This window comes from Vipera berus (genome assembly GCF_964194415.1).
Source record: "Vipera berus genome assembly, chromosome: 2".
In the NCBI taxonomy this organism is placed as follows: Eukaryota; Metazoa; Chordata; class Lepidosauria; order Squamata; family Viperidae; genus Vipera; species Vipera berus.
In genome coordinates, this window is record NC_138203.1 from 67,793,829 (window position 1) to 67,818,141 (window position 24,313).

The window sequence follows — 24,313 nt, forward strand, 5'->3', positions numbered from 1 at the left end:
AAACAAAATAGGAAGAGTATTGACATTTTTGAGCTTTGGTGTTGGAGAAGACTTGGAAGAATACTGTGAACAGCAAAGAGGTGGAGGAGGGATCTTGATATTGTAGTTTTAGATGAGGAAACTAAATGCTGTATCCCAAACATGGTTCACTGGTATTTGGGCACTTTGTAAGTGGATGTACAGCCATTTTATGAAATGTGCTCTTTCTCCTAAAAAAAAAAGTTGGGATTCTCATCCTAAACAAAGTTCAACTTTGTGAGATTAATAAAAAATATTTTTCCCTGACCTTTATGAAGAAGTTTTATAACCAATGCTAATGGTCCTATAAGTCTCACAGAACATACATTTATTATGTTTTATGTTAAAAGAAAATCAAATCACAAAAAGCTGTTTTAAGTTTTTTATTATCATTTTTTCAGTTAATGGTGGAATACAAAAAATAAAACATTGCTATTTTAAAATCAGCAGACGCACTTGTGTCGTTTAAAAGGGTACATGGCCATCTACTTCAGACATTATGCCAAGAAATAACCAAGGAATATTATTTATAGTAATGATGTTTAAATAATGTTAATACTGTAAAAAAATGATGCGCATTGCAGCTTCTAAAGGAATGCTGTGCAGTTTTAAGTCTTAAACTAAAGAAGCCAATTCTTCTTTAAAATGTATTTATCCCATTTGTACAGCTGACTGATTTTATAGTGACTCTGAGCAACATACAATATTAAAAGCAAATTAACAACACTGGGAAAATAAAATTGCATATATCTGGAAAGAATAAAACTAACATCAAAGGAGCCTGCTACCCAACTTAATTCAAAGCTGGATGAAATGCCACTTTTGAAGAACCAGGTTTGAACAAGACATATACAAATCCCAGGGAGAAGTTTTTAATAGAAAGACCCAAAGTATATAAACTATCACAACAGGACAGGCAGATACTTTAGAAGACAGAAGGGCTTTCATAATGTAATACTTTTAAATCTAGATGTAATTGGAAAGGTCAAATATCTGGTTAAAAATGGTTAGAATTAAGCAAAATATAGCTTACTCTGGAGATGGACACCTTCTCCACCTTCATACAGTCCTCAATGCTTCTCCCATGAGACAACATATGGCCTTCTACCCAGATATGATTCTGTATCCATACTAAATGCGATATAATTCTGCATTCAGTTGGAAATTCTGTTCCCCGTTTGATAAGCTTCCATTTTAAGGAGATGGAAACTGATCAAACCACCAACTTATAATGTGCTTTTTTTTTTGTAAAACAGCTGGGGAGAGATTGCTCAATGTTATAAATTAACAATATAGTTAATTTTGAGGTTCTAATTGTTTTACTTTTTTTAAAAAAAGAAACATTATTGGACAGGTGAGAGAATTGGATTGAGGGTGTAAATATGGGGAATGTACGAAGATCACAATATATGAAGATGGCATTCAAAATTAAAGAATATGAGTTGTTTCACAGGTGCCAATTCTCCTAGATGGAGACCATGCAGGGCTGAGGACAGAAACTCTGCATTGGGAAGGGAGTTGGACTAGATGATCTCCATGGATCCTTCCAATCTTTTCAGTTTGACTCTATGAATTAAGTGTGCAGAACGGGTTTAATCACAGCTTACTGCAGCTGCCTTTTCTGAAAAAGCAAAATTATACACCTGACCAAAAGTAATCAATAAAGTGAACCTTGGGGTCAACTCAGCTTTATAAAAGCATGAATGTAATGTTGAGTTCAAAAGGAGAAAGGATACAAAAGATTTTTTTTTACTTTTGTGAGAATGTAAGATTGCTAAAATGATTTAAGCATACTATTTTAAAAGTTTTTTAAAAAAATACCGCACCTTAGAATGGTTAACTATATATTAACAGTTGTAGAATAACAGTTGAGCCAGGCCTTCAATTCATTAGGCATATTGTTTCAAAATATTTGCCAGATTGAGGCCTGTCGTCTACATAATTGGCAGCAGTTTCTTTAGGCACTTTTAGAGATATGCACTTGGAATGATCAGACGTTGAAAAAGTGGCTAGCTCAAGCTGAAGATTCAGACTTTAAATTAAATAAATCAAGGAAGAAACAAATGTTGGGAAAATGTAACAAAGTATACTTAAATATATTTTATACAAGATTAGATTGTGTACGGCATTGAGTGTACGTTCCAGAGAATTCTTGGTATCTTATGATACCAATCTGTTTAAAAATTAAAATCTTACCAATCCTTTTATGGACCACTGAACAGTCACAGAAACAAGCACTGGTTTTAGGGTCAAATGTGCAGCTTGGCTGTCTTCAAGTCAACCAAAACTGCTATGCACATTTGTCTGGCCAGAAAAAAGATCAACATCTTTGTTTCAAAAATATAATGCCATGGAATATTTCGTATTAACTTTTTCTAATTACTAATTCTTTGCTGGTTTATTTCAAAAGTGGTTCACCACAACACCATCCACTTTAGTTTGTTATGAATGCAGCTTCAGGAAGCTTTTCATCAGTGTTGCCAGCTTCTCAACATCTTCAATCGTCACCGCATTGTACAAAGATGCTCGAATTCCTCCCACAGATCTGAAATATGAAGGAAAATGGGGAGGGGAGAGGAAGGGGAGCATGGTGACTCGGTTTCACAAACACGTTTATTTCTCGGCAAGTTCCAAAATAACTTATTTATACTAAAAGCAGGTTTATTCATCCACAATGACTTTTTACTGTTCTGTGAAAGTATAAGCATAAAAGGAACATCCAAGGCAAGCCTTCCAGCAGTATGAAATTGGGAAGAAAAGAACATAGAAGAATGTCCCAAAGGTGCTTTTCCAAAAGGCAATTGGACTTTCTTGGTTTTTTTCCTCGAAAACTGAAGAAACTTCTTGGATGAGAAGCAAAATATTTTCAAGGGGGAAAAAACAAAGAAAGTCCAGCTGCTTTTTTGGAAAAGCACCTTTGGACAATCATGACCTGGATGATTGATAATCCCCTCCTGTTCAACATCTATATGAAGCCGCTGGGCGAGCTCATTCGTGGTTTCGGGGTGGGGTATCATCAGTATGCTGATGATACCCAACTTTTTCTTTCCACCCCGAACCAACCCAGTGATTCCCTCGACGTGGTGTCCCGTTGCCTGGAGGCAGTCCAGGTTTGGATGGGGAGACACAGGCTTCGTCTCAACCCTGCCAAGACTGAGTGGCTGTGCATACCGGCATCTCGGGTTAACCAGTTTGTTCCATCATTAATGATGGGGGGTGAGGTGTTACCCCCCATTGATAGGGCTCGCAACTTGGGCGTCCTCCTGGATTCACAGCTCAGCTTTGAAGATCATATAGGAGCCGTGACCAGGGGGGCCTTTGCCCAGGTTCGCCTGGTGCGCCAGTTGCGGCCCTATCTGGACCGAGATGCCTTACACACAGTCACCCATGCGCTCGTGACCTCCCAGCTAGACTACTGCAATGCTCTCTACATGGGGCTGCCCTTGAGGACCACTCGGAGGCTTCAGCTGGTGCAGAATGCAGCCGCGCGAGTTGTGATGCGAGTTTCCCGATACTCCCGTGTAACACCTCTTCTCCGTGAGCTGCATTGGCTTCCGGTTGCCCTCCGACTGAGATTCAAGGTGCTGGTGATGACATATAAAGCCCTAAATGGCTTGGGTCTGGATTATCTGAGGGAGCATCTGCTGCCGGCATCCACTTCCCATCGTCCTGTGCGCTCCCACAGGGAGGGCCTTCTTAGGGTACCGCCGGTGAAGGATTGCCGGCGGGTGACTCCCAGAGAGAGGGCCTTCTCTGTGGGTGTGCCTGCCCTTTGGAACCAACTTCCGATGGAACTTAGGACTGCCTCCGACCTCCGCTCATTCCGCCAGGACCTGAAAACTTGGCTCTTTGAGCTGTCGGGCCTAGACTGAGGGGTTTTAATTGGGTTTTAAATGTTTTAATTTTTAAACTTTGGGCTTTAAATTTAATTAATTGTTTTAAATTTTTTAACTTTTGTATGGTATGATTTTAATTACCCTGTAAACCGCCCTGAGTCCTACGGAAATAGGGTGGTATATAAGGCGAAAAAATAAATAAATAAAATAAATAATCTCCATGGACACAACACAGAAATAAAAGAATGGAGGATTACATGGAAGGAATGTAGAAGAGTATATATTTTCAATCAGGATCAGCTGAGCACTGGGAAAACTTGGGCTCTATTGGAGAATGCATCTGTATCCTAAATCCTAAAGTAATTGTGAAAAAATCTCCACTTGTCACCATTATATGATCATGAGGTCAGAAACAGAAGAGGGTGTTTTTCATGAGGCTCATGTACCTCAGAACCAAACAATTTCCCTTTTAAACTATCAATAAAGGGGATTAAATTCTGCTTTCCCCCATGTGAATATGTTTCACTGTCCTTAAAGAAAGGATCCTCAATCATCCAGTATGTATAGTATGTTTTCAGTGTCTATATTTCATCTTGAAATTACCACATTCATATGATCCAGGATTGCCAAAACTGCTCGGGAAACCAGAAATTATTGCTTGAGTGAAAGGTTTATATTTTTAAAAAACATAGATGAGCAAACATTTACTATAACCCTCATTTATATACCACTAAATCTCTTGTGCCTGTTCATCTGTTTGTCACTTTCGAATGGACAGAACAGTCATAGGGCAACTGTTTTTGAATACTCAAATGGGCTAACTTACAGAATGTGTCCTAAATCTAGGACCATTATTTCTATGAGATTGAAATTTGGGAAAGTTGTGGCTGTTTCAGCACTACCACACTACCATGGTCAGCTACAGTCATGTGACTGTCATTTTCAACACTCCAATGGCTTTCCATAAGTCAATGGGGAAGCCAGCAGGAAGTTTAAACACGGCTGTGTTTTCTAGCTCCCCTGCCTGTTTTTCACTAGCAAATTCATTGGAGAAGCCAACGGGAAGTTGCAAATCCAAGGCCAGCAAGCAGGAAACCTTCTGCTGCTGGATGGAGAGGGAGCGAGGGGATGCACATAAGATGGGGCAAGGGTCATGGAGGGTGTGAGGTGTGCCCAAGAGGTGTGGTGAAGTCAGAGACGGTGCACAAGGGTATTGTATGAACAGAGTGTGTGTGTACATGTATGAGTGGCTGGCATAAGTGCAGAGGGTCTAAGGAAAAGTGAGTGGGTGGCGGAGACTTACCCAAGCAACTTGTAACCTTCCCTGCTGGCTTCTCCACTGACTTTTTCCCTGCAGTCTTATCACAAGCAAATTCAGTGGGGAAGTCAGCAGAAAGTCAGAAATCGCTCCCGTTCCCAAGAGTTTTCTGCCTGCTTGTAATTCTGTCAATCTCAACAATGACACAACTGAAACCATCACCCAACAGGTTACAGATTGTCTACTAGTGTTATATGTTTGTCCATTAATTCTGAAAACAGAAGGTATTTGTCATTGTTGAATGAGTATATGTGGATGCATCCAAACATATATGTATAAACCACAAGCTCAAGACTCATTTTATCCAAACATATCCTAGAAAGACCTGAGACAAAGCTTTTTTCCCAAATCTCTCTCTTACCTGTGACCTTTCAGAGATATCATGTTGTTTTGTACAGCTTTTTCAAGGAATTCCTTTTCTAGAGCTTCATCACCCTTAATGCTGCCAATCCGGAAGGGAACGTTCATTCTGCTTCTGCTTTTTTTTTCCACGGGGCATCTGTAAAAGTCACAGACATAGAAGCTATTGCTTCACTTTTATTGATTCATTATAATATATATTAGTTGATGCACTGAATTATTAGTGAGCTAGTTATGTTTCTAAATAGTGCGGTATTTGTTCAGTCACGGTAGCTGCTTTTCTCTGCAAAGACCTATTCAAGAGATAATGACATGGCATTTGAAAACTGTTCAACAAAAGGACTTTTTCCAGCAGTTTTTTTCCAATTTGGTGTCCACTTGATATGCTGGAGGTCAACTTTCATTATTCTTAGCCAGCCTGACCAGATAAGCACTTCTCATGCACAGGACATACCTGATCATTATGCACACCAGCTTGCACTGCGCTGAACACTTAACATGTTGCAAATCAGAGCCAAAGGCTAATTAATGTGAACAGTCCTTAATTTTTCTGTTAAAAAAAATCATTAAGCCTTTGAAGTTTTTCTTGAACTAAAGCATAATTCTCATTAGTTAATGTAAGAGCCCTGAGAGACCAGAAGAGAGAGAGAGAGAGACTAAGCTGAGTCCTACTGATTTTCCCCTGTGTCTAATTTGAAGAAGCATATCACCTCTGGTTGCAAGAGCACTATAAATAAAAGTCATGGCAATTGCCATAATTTCTTGGATTCACGCATGCTCTTAGGAGATAATTGTTTCATAAACATCAAACAGTAATTAGCAACTAAATTAAATTTAAAAAGTGGCAACAATTATTTGAGAAACCGTAATCTCTCTAGTCCTTCTAAAGATAAGCATCAACTAGACTTCCCTACCTAAACAAAAAGGAGGAGGCACTGTATAGGTGGAAAGACAAGGCAGAATGGCTTAAGCCAGGGGTCTTCAAACTTGGCCCTTTTATGACTTGTGGACTTCAACTCCCAGAATTCCTCAGCCAGACAAGCTGGCTGAGGAATTCTGGGAGTTGAAGTCCACAAGTCATAAAAGGGCCAAGTTTAAAGACCCCTGGTTTAAGCCATTATGCTTTCTAGAGACATGATAATGCTTCTCTTCAGCTCAATGTGCCCCCGCATTTAGAAGGAACTTCAAAAAATATTTGTACTAAATTAACCAACAAACCGAGCATATCCCTATAGTTGGAGTGCTATGCTAAGTCCAGGAACCTGAAGTTTGTTCCCAGGCAATCTGTGTGAAACTGTCGTTAAAACTGTTAGTTAAGCCACATTTTAGAACAAAGATGCTAAAAAGTGGGGTGGGAAGCAAGTCTGAGAGTAAACTGACTCCAAGGATGAGAGAGCAACAAAGAAAAATTCACTTAAACATGGCCAAGTTTCTTTAATGAAAATTTAGTCTTTAATTTTACCTCCTGATCAGAAACTCGGGGAAATAATGTTTTACCTGCCAGATGCCATAGCCTGAAAAAAAATGGAAAATCCCTGGACCATGACAGTGGGGTGAATGCTGAAGCTCCCTAGAGATATGAGCCAGTGGGTTTCTTCCTCCCCAGACGTGGGAGTCCAACCGATAATGAGTAGAACTGGAAGTGGAGGCTGCCACTTACTGCTCCTGCTGTCCCACTACACTTAGCACAGCGGATCCCCGGGGAACTTTTGCCTATACTCCAACCCTGTCTGGGTTCATACATTACACTAAGCCATCATAAATTTTAATATATTGTTTGCAAACCATTTCAAGAAATGTTTCAGGAAAGTTTATTAGGATTGAGAAGATTTGAAGGGGAAAGGTGATTTAAGATACATAGGGTACGTCACACCTGTCAGCCTCTCCTTAAATGAAGCAATATTTTCCTGGGTTGTACAAGCTTTATGGAGTAAACACCCCATTTACTCCAATCATCTCTTTCCTTTTAAAATCTGGATCTCTGCAGAGACTTTATGTTTACGGCTTAGCGTGTTCTGGGCATCCAGCCAATTGTGATTCTTCAGTCATGGTTAAGTTCAACATGTTAACCCACCTCTGCATTACAGCTACTCCACACATATTTTGAAGGAAAGAGGTAGCTGTATGGTGAAGCAAGTTGCTAATCTGCAAACCTATTTGCCAACTTGTTATTTTACTTTTGAACTGTATTCCCTTCTTTTGCCAAACAGTAAAGTTGACTAACTATAAAAGTGACCAATCTTGATATTAGGACTCATTTATTTACTTTAAAAGGTTATCTTTTTCTGCCCCTTCCTACATCAGATAAAAGTTTTAAATATGTTTCCAAAATATTTCTGCTTTGCACAGTAATGTTTCATGTGACATGTTCCTCTGTTTGCTATAGATTCATAATCTTTCTTTTGTGTTTATCAAAAAGGACGCACAAGGCCTCTGTTGTGATCATTAACTTTTTTGCGTGCCTCTAACATGGGGAAAAGTTTCAGTGGCAATTTTAAAGGAGCTAATTCCCTCTTTCTTGACATGAACAGACATATTCAGGCAACAAGGCATGCCTTGGTATAGGTCCCCCTCTTTACAGTAATCATACTTACGCATAGAATCCATTAGATTTGTCGATAATATCATAAACCATTTGTGATTTAATCTGGCTGAGTTTATCCATAGCTGTAACACCACCATTGTTTTTTATCCACTCCAAGACCAAGCCCATGATGTAGATACTGGAATCAAGAAGAGAGGCACCAATTACTCATTCAACCAATTCTGCTTCTATAATATAAAATATGAGGCTTAGAAAATCTAGCATAGAATTGACTCAAAACCATGGAGATTTGAAAGAGCAGGAAAAAGAAAGTCTCTAACTGTCTATCAAAGCCAACCCAGTTCCCACCACATTTGTCTAGATCAGCAACTGCTTCAGCAGAACCAGCAGGTTTAAATAGCTTAAGCAAGCAAGACAAATGATAAGCATCTAAAGCTTCTCACACTATAAAAACAGTGTTTCCCAGGCTTAACAACTTTAAGTTGGGTGGACTTCAACCTCCAGAATTCCATGGCTGGCTTAAAGTTACCAAGGCTGGGAAACACAGCTATTGGATTTATTTGCTTTAAGACGCATAATAGCCCATTGAGAGGAACCAAGAAATTTCCATCAGAGCAACAACCTAAGCTTCTGTCATTGCTGTAGAAATTATCTGCAAACGTATAGGTGGAACATCAGTCCCTTTTAAGGCCCCCATAGTGCATAAAATCAAAATCTTTGTCCATTTAGCTGCTGTTGCATTTTGAGAACATCTAAAACTTACAGACATCCATTTCACCTTCGAAAACTCCTGAACATCCCCCCCTCAAATACATTCCCCCCCCTCTCATTTTTGGAGAGACCCTTTACATGCAGCAGAAAGCCTGATGTGATCTTTAAGTCAATGCAAACTGCACACCCCTGGCAAAATTGGAAGGAAAAGAAATGTTCTGCAAGTGTGGAACATTTAATCTCAGTTCAAACAGAGGAAAGGAAGAGGAATTGGCTAAAAACTGCTGGTGTTATGCGGATAACTTTAGCACCGTCCCCACCTATCCACTGATTTAACTATCCATCTGTTTCTTTCATACATATGCTGTAGCATGCTTTTGCAAAGCTACTTGCCAACAAAGATTACTAGAACTCAGTAACCTTCATGCATTTGTTAGCTACTGTTTTCAAAGAAAGTTATTGCATGGAAATGAAAGCACAAAATACAAGCAGGGACCTTTGTTGTGGACTCTGTTTTGCATAATGATAAATTGTGTGCACCTTTGCAGTATTTCCAAAACATTTTCTCTTGTTACAGTGTTTAATGAGTATTCCAAAAGCCATTAGACCAGCATTCTCCAATCTTGGGTCTTTCAGAGGTTGGAATTGCCGTTAGATATTAGCATAGTCTCAGAATTTTCAGACAATGTGACCTTTGAATTTGTCTTAAAAGAGCACAGGATGCCTCCATCCTAAACGCTTTTAATTCATTTGCAAGTAAACTTTTGTACATTTCTGAACCACAATGCAATCCCCAGAGGCTGAATATTTACCACAATCACTAGTATGACTACTCTACACTAGAGTTTCAAACAATTTCAAGCACCTTTACTTACAAATCTCTCAACAATCCTTTCAACCCACTTTGAAAGATATTTATTATCCTCTTGCCAAGGTTAACACTATTCAAAGCATCTGAATACATTCAGGGCCATGTCAAGCTTTTAACCAAAATACTCCAGCTTCCTAACTACTATGAGAAGTACTACGTTCACGAACTTGAGGGGTATTATTATAAATTAACAGTCTTGGAACCAAATTATTGTGCAGAACTTAGCAGTATTAAAGCCAACAGGATCTTCAGTCTTTCACTGGCCAATATAGTCTTAAAACTGCCCCACTCTTTAGAAGCTACATGCTCAGAAGTTACCATTCTTCACAGAGCTGGTGCACACTAGTCCCTGTAATGTGGCCTTTTTCAGGTGAATGCCCCAAAGAAGACCTTTGTAAAACAATGTTTAAACCAAACATTTTTTCTTTAAAAACATTACAACTACGAGAACAACTGTGGCAAAAGAAAGCAAAGATAGTACCAATAGTAATAGGCGCCTTGGGTGCAATCCCAAAACATCTGGAGCACCACTTGAATACCACTGGCATTGACAAAAATCACCATCAGTCAACTGCAAAAGGCAGCTTTATTTGCAGCAGCTTACATCCTGCAAGGACACCTTTTACACTATCAAACAACATCTGCCTATCCCAGGTCCTTGGGAAAGACTCGATAGGTAGATAAAAATGCAAAATACAGTTTAAATATCTGGCTCGCTATGTGACCAGCAATAAGAGTTTATTATTGTTGATTAAACTTGTATGCTGCCCAACTCTCAACAACTCAAATGGCTGAAACCATTATGAGAAGAGAAATATTGCTGTCCCCTAACATTTTGCTGGCCTTTTGGCTTCCTTTGGCAGAATATAATCTAAAAACATTGATGATAACACTCTTTTCAAGAGCTTTTTTTTCTGCCTCCCTGTGCACTCTTAGCAAGTCAGATTTGCTTATCCCAGTTGGCCAGTGCAGAATCCTTTCTCCACATTGAGCTGAATTTCAACTAGGCTTCCCTATTCCCTAAGCAGATGGGAGGGGGGAAGAGGAGGGGGGAGAAGTATAACTGAATGACCCACTTTAAAGCCACACTGCCAGTTTCAATGCTGTCCCTAAAGCAGGTTTAGTCATAGATTTAAATATCAGGCAAATCCTTGTAGCTAGGAAATGAGATTTCTTCTGGGGAAAAGGTTATTAATATCTACCCAGAAGATTAATGTCAGGAAGGCAAGTCCGCTATTGACAGGAAGTTAAAATGATCCAAACTGCAGGAATTTAATTCAGTGCATCAGTCTGCCAAGTCTTGAACATTTAATTCAGGATCTTGGCAAAGCATGCTGTCACCAAAAAGGAAGAATAGTAGTAGGCAGAATTGAAAATTTAGCCAATCTCTAGCAACATACAAAGCACGGTGAGTTTGATTTAAAAAATAAACCCAGAGTGCACTAACCCGGCCAATTTACAAGTTAATAATTATCATACTAGAACACGTTCTGCAAATATGCTAGCACTATTACATATCTGTGCCCAAAATCTTTACCAAATACATTGAGTTAAGCCCCAGAAGAGAGGACTGTCCTGTCCTACTGTATTATGTAATGATGGCACAAATAACTGATTGTTCTAGATCAGGGGTGTCAAACTCGCAACGTCAAATGACGTGTCGCGACATATCCCGACTTTTTTGCCATTGCCGGCAATGGGGTGGGCGCGGTTTTGCTATGATGCATTCGGCCCACAGGCCGGCAGTTTGACACCCCTGTTCTAAAGTTAATGTTTTTTGCAGCACTCAAATTTTCTGAACTGTTCTTCAAATAGTTTAAGAGTTTCCCTCAAGAGTAAGGTTAGCAAAATAGGTTTTGTGTGCTGGTACTAAATGGATGTGATAGTACAATAAATCCAACAATCACCAATGGTCAAAAGGGAAACACTAAACCAGGCTTTACCTGAAATTTGGGGCTACAAGGAAAAATTACTTCCCTTCCATCTCTTGATAAATCTAGATGAGTAGTAGCAATCTGGCACCATAAAGTCCAAAACTACTGTATACATAGATCCAGAGAGATTGTAGCCCAATTCCTTTAAGGGTGCCAAGTTACTTGATCTTTGGTTTAGTTAAAGTGAATTAATTTAATTTAATTTAATTTTTATTAAATTTATATACCGCCCTTTCCCGAAGGACTCAGGGCGGTTTACAGGGTATTTAAAAACAAACAGTACAAAATACAAAAGTTAAAAAACAATTAAAACAGATTAAATTATCCCTTAACTAAAAACCTCAGTTAAAAATTCTCAGCCTGGGCCGGAGAGCTCAAAGAGCCAGGTCTTCAGGTCCCGGCGGAATGAACGAAGGTCAGGGGCGGTCCTAAGCTCCACGGGCAGCTGGTTCCAGAGGGCAGGCGCACCCACAGAGAAGGCCCTCCCCCTGGGTGTTATCCGCCGGCAATCTTTTACCGGCGGCACCCTGAGAAGACCCTCCCTGTGTGAGTGCACTGGACGAAGGGAGTTTGATGCTGGCAGGAGGTGTTCCTACTTATACTTATAAGCTTATAAGTAGGTGTTCCTACTTATAAGCTACATTATAAGCTCTACTTATAATGCTATTGGATCCAGAGTTAATGGAATGGCAGCCGTTGTCATATTTGTTTGCTTGCTAGATTCATATCTAACCATTTCATTCGGGAGCTCAAGTTGAGATATATAGTACTGCCTCCTGCTTTATGTCACCACAGCCAACCTTGTGAGGTAGAAAGTCACTGGCTCAAAGCTCACTCAGTGAGCTTCTATTTCACAGGTATCAAACTTGATTGCGTCACGTGACATATCGTGTCGTATCGCGACGTTTTTTGCCTTTGCGGAGCTGGGGTGGGTGTGGCCTGCATGTGATGCATCCGGCCTGCGGGCCACCAGTTGGACACCTCTGTTCTATTTCAACCAGATGTTTGCAGGTGACATATAGAAAAGTAAGTTGTGGAAGGGTTTCTATTTCAACCAGGTGTTTGCAGGTGACATATAGAATAGTATGGTGTGAAAAGAGACACCCAGTCAAAGAAATGCTTGGGTTGGTTCCGAATACATTTTGGTCTCTTTCAGTGTATTGGTGGGCAATAGTCAAAAGGGAACAACCACAAATAAGCTTCATTTAGGATTCTGTTTGCAATCATTGCATTCCTATTCAGATATTAATTGTCCTCCTATAATCAGAACATGAGGAAGTGGAGACATAACTACTAGTTCAAGATTGTATTGGGACCTCTGAAGATGGAAGAATCTGCTCTATTTTAGAAGCCCTCCCAACTCAGAAGGTGACCTCACATACTTTCTCCAACTTGTCTTGACCCTCCTTTCCACTAATGACCAAAAAGTAAGTCAATTGTAAACTTCTAAGTAATTAGTAGAATGAAATTAATATTAACTTTAGCAAAATGTTTTTACCACAATGTAAAAAAAGATATTGAGACTCTAGAAATTAGAGTACAGAGAAGAGCAACAAAGATGATCAGGGGACTGGAGGCTAAAACATAAAGGAATAGTTCCTGGAATTGGGTAGTCTAATAAAGAGAAGGATGAGGGGTGACATGATAGCAGTGTTCCAATATCTTAGGGGCTGCTACAAAGAAGAGGGAGTCAAGCTATTCTCCAAAGCACCTGAAGGCAGGACAAGAAGCAATGGATGGAAACTAATCAAAGAGCAACCTAGAACTAAGGAGAAATTTTCTGAGTTAGAACAATTAATCAGTGGAAAAACCTGCCTCCAGAAGCTGTGAATGCTCCAATACCAGAAGTTTTTAATAAGAGATTGGACAGCCATTTGTCTGAAATAGGGTTTCCTGCCTGAGCAGGGGGTTGGACTAGATGACCTCCAAGGTCCCCTCCAACTTTTATCATTATTATTATTATTATTGATCATCGCACAGCCAGCCAGATGTTCAGACTGGATTTGGCATTTTTGTCTACCTATCGAGTCCTTACCAAGGACCTGGGATAAGCAAATGTGGATGTTTGATGGTATTACAGATATTGTCACAGGTTTTTTATTATTATAAAACTTTTATTCATAAAACATGAAACTCAAGTCAACTGAACACTCAAATTGACTATTATTATTATTATCATCATCATCATGAAATTACCTGTAGCATGGAGGTGTGTTGTATAATGAAGAGTTTTCTACTTGCACTTTGTAGTCCAGCACAATGGGGCACTCTTTCAGAGCATTTCCAAGTAAATCCTCACGTACTATTACCACTGTGACACCGGCACAACCAATATTTTTTTGGGCACCCGCAAAAATGACACCAAACTTATCATTGGGGGGGAAAAATACAAAGAAAGATCCATTACATTCATGGGTGCATTGGTAAAACATTTATACAGTTCTAACTGCTTCATAAGGGGTAGGCAACCTTGGCTCTTTTATGACTCATGGACTTCAACTCCCAGAATTCATGAGTCAGCATAACTGACTCATGAATTCTGGGAGTTGAAGTCCAAGAGTCATAAAAGAGCCAAGGCTGCTTACCCCTGGCATAGAACACATCCAAGCTTGTAAATTCAACATCATCAGCCCTCAGTAAGAGGAGCAGAGGCACTGGCCTTGGTGACCTTAAATTTGAGATCATTACATATTGCAAAATGTCCTTTGGAAAGTTACCTTTGAAACATCCACTGGTTTGGAGAGAAAGTTTGATGACATATCAGAAACTAAGACTGTTTTTCCAACGTCAGGTACAAAGTCAAACTCTACACCATGAACAGTCTCGTTTGCACAATAATAGATATAAGAGGAATCGGGATTAAGGTTCCAGGTGCTTGGGTCAGGGATTTCTGAAAAAGATAAGATGATGGAAAACAATGGTGTTGTTTTTTTTAATTTCAGCCTGTTGGTTGCATTGATATGCCAGGAATAACTGCCAAAGGTCAAATGCAGTGCCAGCAGAGCTAATCTCCTACTTCAGCAAGGAAAGTATTAAAAAAAAAATACGTAAGGCTCCACAACCTTGTGCAACTTCTTGGAAAAAGCAGAATTTGATAAACTGGGAAAGGAAAATCCATCTGATACGGAAAGAAAGTAATTGGCGAGCAATCAAAATAACTTTCAGTTTCAAAGTATTTGGGCATTTAAAGGAACATACTTTTTTTAAGTACAAAAAGCTCCATGTGCATTTTACCTGGTATTGCATTCTAGTTTTGAATGTTAATTCTTATTTTGAAAATCACTCAGAAGTCAACATACATGGTTGGAGCATCTCTGCTATTCATTAAAGTAGCCTTTTTTTAAAAAAAAGCCTCTGCATGATTTTGGAAAAAGATTGCAGCTACTGCAAGAGTTGCTGTAACTTGAATGAGTCAACTTTTTAAAGCAGTCACAACTTTTAAAGCAGTAGCCTAAAGAAAAAGATGGGCTGCTTTAGTGAACAATAGAGAAGTGTTCTGCTGAAAATTTCCTCTATAAATTATTTTTGAAGCAAATAAATTAATCCTCGATTACTTATCGAACCTTAAACTGGCTATTAATGCTCCTGAATATTAGCAGAACCTTTATAAGGGATCATAAAAAATGAGAATTACTACTTTCTCTCTCTCACACTCACTCACACCAAAATAGTTCACCCATTTACTTTAAAATCCATGAATTCCTCATGATTAGGAACCTGCCATCTCAGGGAATGAACAAAGGTTATTGGTTTGCATCAGAAGCCAGAGACAGAAGCAAACATTCAATACCTGATATTTGCAATACCTAGAGAACCAACTTGGAAACACCGCAATGAATCCAGAGCAATACGACCCACCTTTTTTAGAATAAAAATATATGTGTCCACTAGCTCGGGAAACTAAAGACCTTCCAGATATATTAAAGACCACCTCCACCCACAGACAGGCAAGACAGCAGAATATAAACCAGGGCTCTTCAAACATGGCCCTTTTATGACTTGTGGACTTCCAACTCCCAGAATTCCTCAGCCAGGCACACTGGCTGAGGAATTCTGGGAGTTGAAGTCCACAAGCCATAAAAGGGCCACGTTTGAAGACCCCTGATATAAACTGACAGCAAACAGCACTCCTTACTAGCATTGATGATGTTACCTAGTTAGGGTAATGAAACATCTGCAAGAAAACAAGCATGCTCAGGGAGCACCAAGGAGCCTCCATTCCTATCAGCCACAGTCAATAAAGTTATGAGATGAAGAAATTGTAGCCCAAATTAGTTGGCAGACACTAAGACACTAAGAGGGACGCAGTGGCTCAGTGGGTTAGGACGCTGAACTTGTCGATCAGAAGGTCGGCAGTTTGGCAGGTCGAATCCCGGGTGCCGCGTAACAGAGTGAGCGCCTGTTACTCGTCCCAGCTTCTGCCAACCTAGCAGTTCAAAAGCACATAAAAATGCAAGTAGAAAAATAGGGACCACTACACTACGGTGGGAAGGTAACAGCGTTCCGTGCGCCTTTGGCGTCTAGTCATGCTGGCCACATGACCACGGAGACGTCCTCAGGCAAGTGCTGGCTCTTCGGCTTTGAAACGGAGATGAGCACAGGCCCCTAGAGTTGGAAACGACTAGCACGCATGTGCGGGGAAACCTTTACCTTTACCTTTAAGTTGCCTACTCTTTTACTTATCAGTCTTTACATAACATGACATTTATTTTAAAACATAATGAAACATAAAACATGTATCACGCTGGCTTTGTTTCAGAACTGTCTGAGCCCTTGCTTTCTACATGGAAATAGGAAGGTGACAAGAGACTTTGACTGGACTGCTCTACGTAGCCTCTTGTTGTACAGTATTTCAATGTGGAGGGGGATGACAATTGGTTTTCTGAGGAACTGTGGGAGGTGAAATATCAAGAAACAACAGCAGGACCCAAGAGCACCAAAGGAGGAAACTGAAAAATGAACCTAAACCAATGTAAGGGCCTATGTAAGGGCCTATATTAGAGATTATATAACAGCAAAACATAGTTATTTCTCTATCCTTGTTGTGTCTGCTGATAGCCACCCAGCTGGCTTTTATGGAGAGATGTGATCATTTGGGGAGAGGGACAGACCACAAACATTTACTGGATGCTGTGAAAAAGGCATTTAGCACAATCTTTCCGGTTCTGTAGACTGGCACCAACAGCAAAGGGAGGGGATAGTTTTGTGTACACATCCGCTGCTTGCGCAAATGGAGCTTCACGAACCCATGCACTCGCCCTCTGCTTGCATGGACCGGTTCCCCAATGGGCCTAGACCAGGGATTGGGGACCCTGATTTAGCAGATTCACAAAGTTGGACGCCAACTGAGTTAATCTAGTCATGATGGAGTCAACATCATACTTGGTTAGTGGAAGTAGCCTGATCCTGTAACTCCTGATGAAGTAGACAGCATCTTTGAGATCGTTAACCTGGCCACTTGTTTGTTAGATTCTTGTGTCTTGAGTGATGAAGTCCTCCCAGAAGATTGCATGTGGTTAGTTCCATGCAATGATGTTAGCTTCTCTGGGTATGTGTGCGCTTCCACTGGTGTGCCACCTATTTTAAGAGGCCATTGCTAAACCCAATTGCCCTGGACAACTTTTGTCCAGCCTCCAATCTCTCCTTTCTGTGGAAGTGTATTAAAAATATTGCAATTGCAGAGGACTCTGGAAGAAATGGATTATCTGGACCCTTTGTAAAGGTATTTTATGTCTGGGCACAATACTTCACCAACATGGATGACACTTCTCAGGAATATGCAGCAGTGCTAGAAAAGGGATGGTGCAGCTAACCTAGCCTTTCTTGAACCATCAATGGCTTTTAATGCCATCAATCATAGCATCCTTTTGGACCAGTTGAAGGGAACTGTAGTAGGGAGGTATAAGTACAAAGAGATACAGGTACAGAAAAGTTGCATATGTACACACTTCTATAATGTGAAGACTATCAAACAATAGGAAAAAATAACCTAGTATAGATTTTAATGTAAGCTTTCTCAAGTTAACTTACTTGTGTAACTTGAAAGCTTGGGATGCACAAGGTTCACTTTTCCATATTTCTCAGCCTCCTTTGCTGCCTTGGCCGACCAAGTTCCTGTAACCACATAATCAGCACACCTGGCTTCTTTGAGCCCAATGAGATTAAGTGGAATGCCACTGAATTGGCCAGATCCACCACCCTGGAGAAATATCACTTTGTAATTGTCTGGTATATTGCTGTACAAAACAGAAGAAAGGATTTGAAAAAAATGATTATTCATTCATTACGCCTGGTAAACACAGAAGAAGGCATCCAAGCCGAGAAAACTTTATAAACCTTAATGTTTACTTAAAAAATAATCACCCCAAATGATGGCTCAAAGCATAATCTTCTTCTACCAGACTGATAGATATTATTTGTAAAGTAAGACACGTATGTTTGCTTATACTTGAATGGGTCCTGATAATCTAGTAGGTAAGAGTTTTATACTGCTCTGTTTTTTGTTGAAAGAATGCATAACATAATTATTCCGCTTCTCAAAATGCCAGATTGAATTGGGGGGAAAAGGCTCAATATTTGATTAATAGGATTTAATTAGCTCTCTAAAAGAGAGATCTCCAAGAAATCAGAACTAATTTCATCAATCACCTCAATCCAGATACATCACGTTTGTAATATGCAAGGTGACAATCTTGAAATCATGCCATCCTCCAAGTAGATCCCACATACAGACATGCTTGGTAGAAGTCTGTTCTCCACAAAGGATAACAATTGGCAAAAACAGCACTTGTCAAACTGACAGAATTGCAGAGGCATCCTCCTCAAACTCCTAAAAGGCAATGTTCTAGCCCAGGGGTGTCAAACTCAATTTCATTGAGGGCCGCATCAGCACTGTGGTTGCCCTCAGGGGGCCGGGTGGGTATGGCCATGGTGGGCGTGGCCTACTGGGTGGGCGTGGCTAGAGTGCGTATGGCCTACTGGGTGGGCGTGGCCAGCTCTACATCGTTCGCATCAAGGGTGCCTATGAGGGCCTGGGCAGGACTGGGACAGATCTGAGGGTCTCTGGCAGGAGAAGGGTCTCTGGGCCAGGGCCAAGGCAGTGTGGGCCGTTCCCTCACTGTTTCCAGAATGGCTTCGCGGGCCGCATGAAACCACTTCGCGGGCCGGATCCGGCCCCCGGGCCTTGTGTTTGACATGTCTGTTCTAGCCTCTCTGGAAACTAATGTATGACCATTCCATCTCTGGAATACATTCTGAGTGATATGTTCAACTATTGGCACCAACTGTGTTGAGAATGAATCAAAACCCACAGACATAGGCCCTACTAAAAATGTATATATTCTGTCCTTATTACCACTCAGGAGCCTCATATGTCAGAAGGAGATATAATGGAAAGTGAAGAGACTCTCAGTCATGTTATAAAACAGTCCAGAAAACAGTGTGAAGCTCGTGACTTTTTCCCCAAGCAAATTTGCCCATACATACTAAAGCTTCATCATATAGTTGTATCAACTTTTGCAAGGAATGTCACATGGCAAAGAGGTTCTGCCTTCCTGTGAAAATACCTATTACAACAATTTTCAGTTAGGACAATTGACAGCTACGTCCTCTATCTATGCAACCATAGCAGAAAATGTTTTTTAAAATCCACTGGCCAATTCTCTGCTTTAAATTATCCTCTTCCCAATAGTTAATATATTTGTTAAAAAGACTGCACTGGATCTAATTAGTTCAATTTAAATCCTGTTTAGATCAATGTGAAAAATGTCAACCTGATTTTAACAATGGCAAAGAACTTAGTTGGGATCCAGCAATTAATGTTAAGTATTAACATAGAAATTAGAAGTAACATGCCAAAAACAAAACACAAAGCGCCCCATTTTATTTCTGTAGCAATAAACCATACGCAGATAATGTTTCACTCAAAAATAATGAATATACTACACATCCAAAGGAAAAACATTAATTGCAACTACAGTATTTTCAGAAGTCAAGCTTTTAATGGCGTGAATAAACAGGATAACTCACAGGAGTTCACGTAAACAGTTTTCAGCTGCTTTGATGATTTTTGAAAAATCAGATGTTCTGTGACTCATTTCTAGAGAAAGGAAATCAAAGATATCATTATAAAAACAAACATAGCTTTTCAAATGAACTGGATCTTAACGTCTTTCTTCAAGCAGCTTTAAAAATCAGCTCATTTTAAAAACACCTAAGAAACCATAAACACAGAAGACAAATTAATTTGCTAAACTCCACAAGGGTGTCATGGATAAATGGAGCATAGGCCCAAATGAGGAATTTTCTATCGCATGCACCAGTGAGCACATTCTACTTAGTATCATGTTTCACATACTGAATAGAGGCAAAAGAACCAAGGCTGCAAAAATGGGGTCCATAGATCAGCTCCCGCCACTGAAATGACTTTCAGACAGAAGAATGCACGAACATTCCCATGTCTGTCAAAGTGATAAAGAGTAAGAATAATAAAGTGAAAAAAAATATTTTTTCTTGGTTCAGAAGAGCTGAAACAGTTGGAACCTAAGTTCATTTCATTAGAAAACTTAAAAGGGGAATAGTAACAAGAGTTGGCATTGCATACTAGTGCTGGAATGCTGCAACAGGACCAGGACAATTTAAATACTGCTCAGTCTCTCTAATGATCAAGTATCTTTTTTTCCCCTAACATTTTCCCACAAGTGCAAGGTCCCCTTTCTTTCAGATCAACTGAGTATTGATCCTTTGCTTGCAACAGATTAACAGAGTTGGAAGGGACTTTGGAGGTCTTCTAGTCCAGGGGTCCTCAACCCCCAGTCCGTGGACCAGTACCAGGCCGCAGCATGCCAGCAACTGGTCCACACAAACAAGCAAAGCCCCATCCAAGAGATGCAGGCAGCACACAAAACCACACACCCTCTGGTCTGTGGAAAAACCTCTCCCCACGGAACCGGTCCCTGGTGCCCAAAAAGTTCTAGTCCAGCCCCTTGCTCAAGCAGGAGACGCTATATCATTCCAGACAAGTAGCTATCCAGTCTCTTCTTAAAAACCTCCAGTGATGGACACCCACAACTTCTGAAGGCAAGCCATTCCACTGGTTAAGTGTTCTCACTGTTAGGAAATTTCTCCTTCATTCTAGGTTGCTTGTCTCTTTGATTAGTTTCTATTCATTGTTTCTTGTCTTGCCTTCTGGTGCTTTGGAAAATAAGTTGACCCCCTCTTCTTTATGGCAGTTGTTCCCTACGTTTTCATTTTCTTTAACATCCCACATAAAGATGAGTTCCTTACCAAGGACACTAATACCAAGGCCTTTGTAATCCACCAATTCTTGCTGGGCTTCCAATAATACCTGCAAAAAATATTTGTCCCAATTATGCTCATGTCATAGGCGAATCATATGTTCTATAGAGAGAGAGTCACTTAGATTCATTATTGTTTGCATCTTAACATGTTTGCTTTAACATTTATCCAAGAGTAAGTGGTATAATTCTACCAAGATCCTAGCCAAGTATTGCCTGGCCTGACCGGTAATGGCTCTGGATGTTTCTATCAGCTAAGATGCCAAAGATTGGTCCCATGTTGAGATCTTCCATGTTGTGAAGTATGTGCTTTGTAATACTGAATAATCTTCTAGGCTTATTTTATCTGACCTGCCAAAATTCAGAAGACCACAACAGGGCAATGAGGAGAAGCAAAAACTCTTGATCTTTGTTGCCAACTACTGATCATCTGAAATGTTACAGTCTACATGGCAAGCCTACTATAACTGTACAACAGTATGGATTCCAAGTGGAAAAATAATTTGAAGGATGCATTGGCCTGCATGTTGATTTTAATCAACTTAACTCAAATGGATCATAACTCTTTTCCTAGGATTACCTACACAATCCAGCCCTTCTTCACATTTGGATTACTCTCTCTTCTTTTCACATTCCACTCTCTATTAGATTCTCAGCTGTTCTGGATTATTTATTTTTTTTATTTTAAACAAGAGTCACTTTGGGAAATCTTTGCCTGAAAGACTCATCAACGACTTTACAAGTAACACAGGGATTTATTATCCAGTTGAATCAGAGACAATTGTAGCTATATAAATATAAAATCTGTTTTGAAAGCTGGAATTCCCAACAAGATACCAAGAAAAGCCATTGTGCTTTATATACCTTCTGAAGGACTTTGCCAGGTTTCCATTCCCAGCTGACATTTTATGTTTTTTAAAAAATAAAAAAATAAAAAGGGAAAGTGGCACACTGCAAAGTAAAGCATCAGCTTTCACCATCTTTTTTCCAACATTCTTTTTTCCACACATTTTCTTAAAAAGTACAAAAAAATAAGCAGCTGAAACCCACGGATTATTTTTGAAGTATCCCTACTGGCAGAAAAAAATATTTTAAGAAAGAAAGCAGATTGTCTTGTCCCCAATCTCCTAGTACTAAGGAAACTGATAAAAGCGCATCTCTTCCTCCCTGCTTTCTCCCTAACAGTGTTTATATCTAGATTTTATTTGTACTGATGCCTTTTTGTATATAATTTGTATTTCATTTACTATTGTAAGTTACCTTGACTGTCCAACAGAAAGAAAAGTAGGATATAAATATCCTAATAAATAAATAATAGAGCAACAAGCAAAACAGGAGCTAGAAGTGGCTGGGAATTTGTAAAAAAACAGTGTTTTATAACTTCTGTAACAATCATTCTGCAATTGGATAAGCCCACAACTGCAATTGCCATGCTGCAACATGGAAACAAAAATTCCATGAGTGTCTAGCAGCCCAAAGAGATCCATGTTCTAATGTTCAGCAGACCACAGAAAGATAAAGATCCTCATTTATACCACTTTTATCTTGGATGAGTTATTCACAGAGCAACTTTTGTCATTCATCCTTCTCCTTTAGAGCATAAAAAAGAATCATCATTATTTTTGAAACTGTTTGGACATGCAGTTCTGCTGGAAAGCTGAAAAACCAGATATAAAGAGCCACACCCTCCAAATGCAATTGGATCAAGACAGCTGCTGATGCAACTTTTTGGATTAAATTGAGTTACATATGAGAAATATTCAGTTAGCATGAAGCTGCCTGAAGCTGTACCCTGCTGTATCTATAATTATGTCTGCCCTACATATTCACAAAGGACTTATTCAGTAAGAGAAGACAATGGACTTTTTAAATGCTCCTCTCTTGAATGCACAAACAAAATGAAATTAGATACTCGAGTTTTCCCAAATGGAAAAACAGGAAAAGCCCCACTTTTTGCATGTATCAGAATTTGTGCTCTGGGGTACAACTACTATAACTTGAGTATGCACTATTCTTAAAGCCATGAGGTAAGCCAATCTAGCAATAAGATTTTGGTGCTATGCCAGAAATACAACTTGTTATGATTGAAATAACATGAAATAAAAATAACAAGCTGGAGATCCGACTGTGTCATGCTAATACTAGGAATTAAAGAGGGGGGAATACAAAGACAAAATATCCTTCAATCCTGAAATGTGGGCTCTTGCTTTGTAAATATACCTTTGAAAGAAAAATGTTATTTTTCCATTTATTAATGTCTTATTTGCAAATGATAATGTTCTGGGGGTTTTGTTTTGGGGTTTTTTTACAAAAAAAATTGGTCTTTTTGATTGCATCAGATTTGGAAAGGTAAAATATCAAAATGCCAACTTTATATTACTTTAAACTAGGATTAAAAAATAAAGTCAATACTGTGCCAACCATACTAGGAAGCTTAGTTAATAGAGTAAAAACTTCACGCTTAAAGAGTATAATTGAGATCGCTAACACGGAATTTCCAGGACAACCATGTCAACAGAGAGACCGTTTCCCGACTCTTTGCACCAAAAGTATTTCTTAAAAATAAAAATCAATTGGCCCGACGCGAAATACAGAAGCATCTCCACCATCATCTCTTTTCCAAGAACAGCCCTGCAGTCAAAATTTCTAAGCATCCTTTCGAAAGTTTTCTTAGATGGGCACTTCAGAGAACAACGTTCGGCATTCAGGTTTTAAAGTAATCCCTCTTTAAAACCCAAGATTTATTCGGTAGCCACGCTTTTGCTTCCCAGGCATTTAAAAGCGCGGAGCATCCCTCCCGCTCCGTTTTAGGATCTCCTCTCAGATGCCTTCGGCCATTCGGAGTTACCTACCGATCGCGGGAGCTTAGCAGGTCCTGCGCCGAAATTGGCTACGTGTTTCTCAGCGTCCATGGTTGCTAGCGGCGGAGCTCTTCTTGCCTGCCTCAGCGCGCGCCTCTCTACTTCTTAGCTCTCTCGAACTCCGGAACTGCAGGGACGCCTCAGAGGTTCTGCTTTTCTATTGGTTATTTCGCAAGGGTATGGCAATTGCCCACGAGCGGATTGGTCGGCGCTTCGTAGCCGGGGCAGTTCTTGACCAGTGGCCACGAGCGGGCGGCGTGATTGTCCCGTCCTTCAGGGCAAAGCAGACAAGAGATTGCAACATCCGATCCACCGAGCCGGGGGAGGCGGCAGAGCTTGCCGAGTCAGCGGCAATCTTGGACGAGCGAGTCTCCTCGGGCCCTCCCCTCCGGCAGCGTTGTGTGTTGAAGCTGAGTTGTTGAATCTTGGCCTCCTTCCCGTGAAGAGTAACCACTTCCATTCGGGAGGTCTGGCCTCCACTGGAGGTGTCTTATTTGCACGATCCTGTGTCCTAAAAATTGGGGCGCGACTAGAAAGATGTTTCACAACAATACGGGATGCTC

General features: G+C 40.1%; 1 protein-coding gene across 2 annotated transcripts; it reads right to left on the bottom strand.

The window, feature by feature from the left end:
• Positions 1 to 393: 393 nt before the first annotated feature.
• Positions 394 to 23,875, bottom strand: PSAT1 (phosphoserine aminotransferase 1). Of its 2 annotated transcripts, none has more exons than XM_081321929.1 (9): positions 23,742 to 23,875; positions 20,879 to 20,939; positions 19,622 to 19,691; positions 17,624 to 17,829; positions 14,311 to 14,483; positions 13,790 to 13,959; positions 8,127 to 8,255; positions 5,534 to 5,671; positions 394 to 2,563 (listed from the first exon to the last, which is right to left on the bottom strand). In XM_081321929.1, exons 1-9 carry the CDS (start codon positions 23,799 to 23,801, stop codon positions 2,461 to 2,463), a joined length of 1,110 nt encoding a protein of 369 aa, XP_081178055.1. In that variant the 5' UTR covers positions 23,802 to 23,875; the 3' UTR covers positions 394 to 2,460. The 2 variants fall into 2 exon arrangements, with proteins under 2 accessions (XP_081178055.1, XP_081178056.1); XM_081321930.1 differs by lacking the exon at positions 23,742 to 23,875 and adding an exon at positions 21,754 to 21,984.
• Between the last annotated feature and the right edge of the window lie 438 nt (positions 23,876 to 24,313).

What these genes read in the sequence shown, in the direction of transcription:
- PSAT1 (XM_081321929.1), bottom strand. Translation starts at nt 23,801, where the DNA reads ATGGACGCTGAGAAACACGTAGCCAATTTCGGCGCAGGACCTGCTAAG. An exon ending in CAAGCTTTCAAGTTACACAA is followed by an intron (nt 14,484 to 17,623) that starts GTAAGTTAACTT and finishes TATCTTTTTCAG; the next exon opens with AAATCCCTGACCCAAGCACC. An exon ending in ATATCTCTGAAAGGTCACAG is followed by an intron (nt 2,564 to 5,533) that starts GTAAGAGAGAGA and finishes TTCATATTTCAG; the next exon opens with ATCTGTGGGAGGAATTCGAG.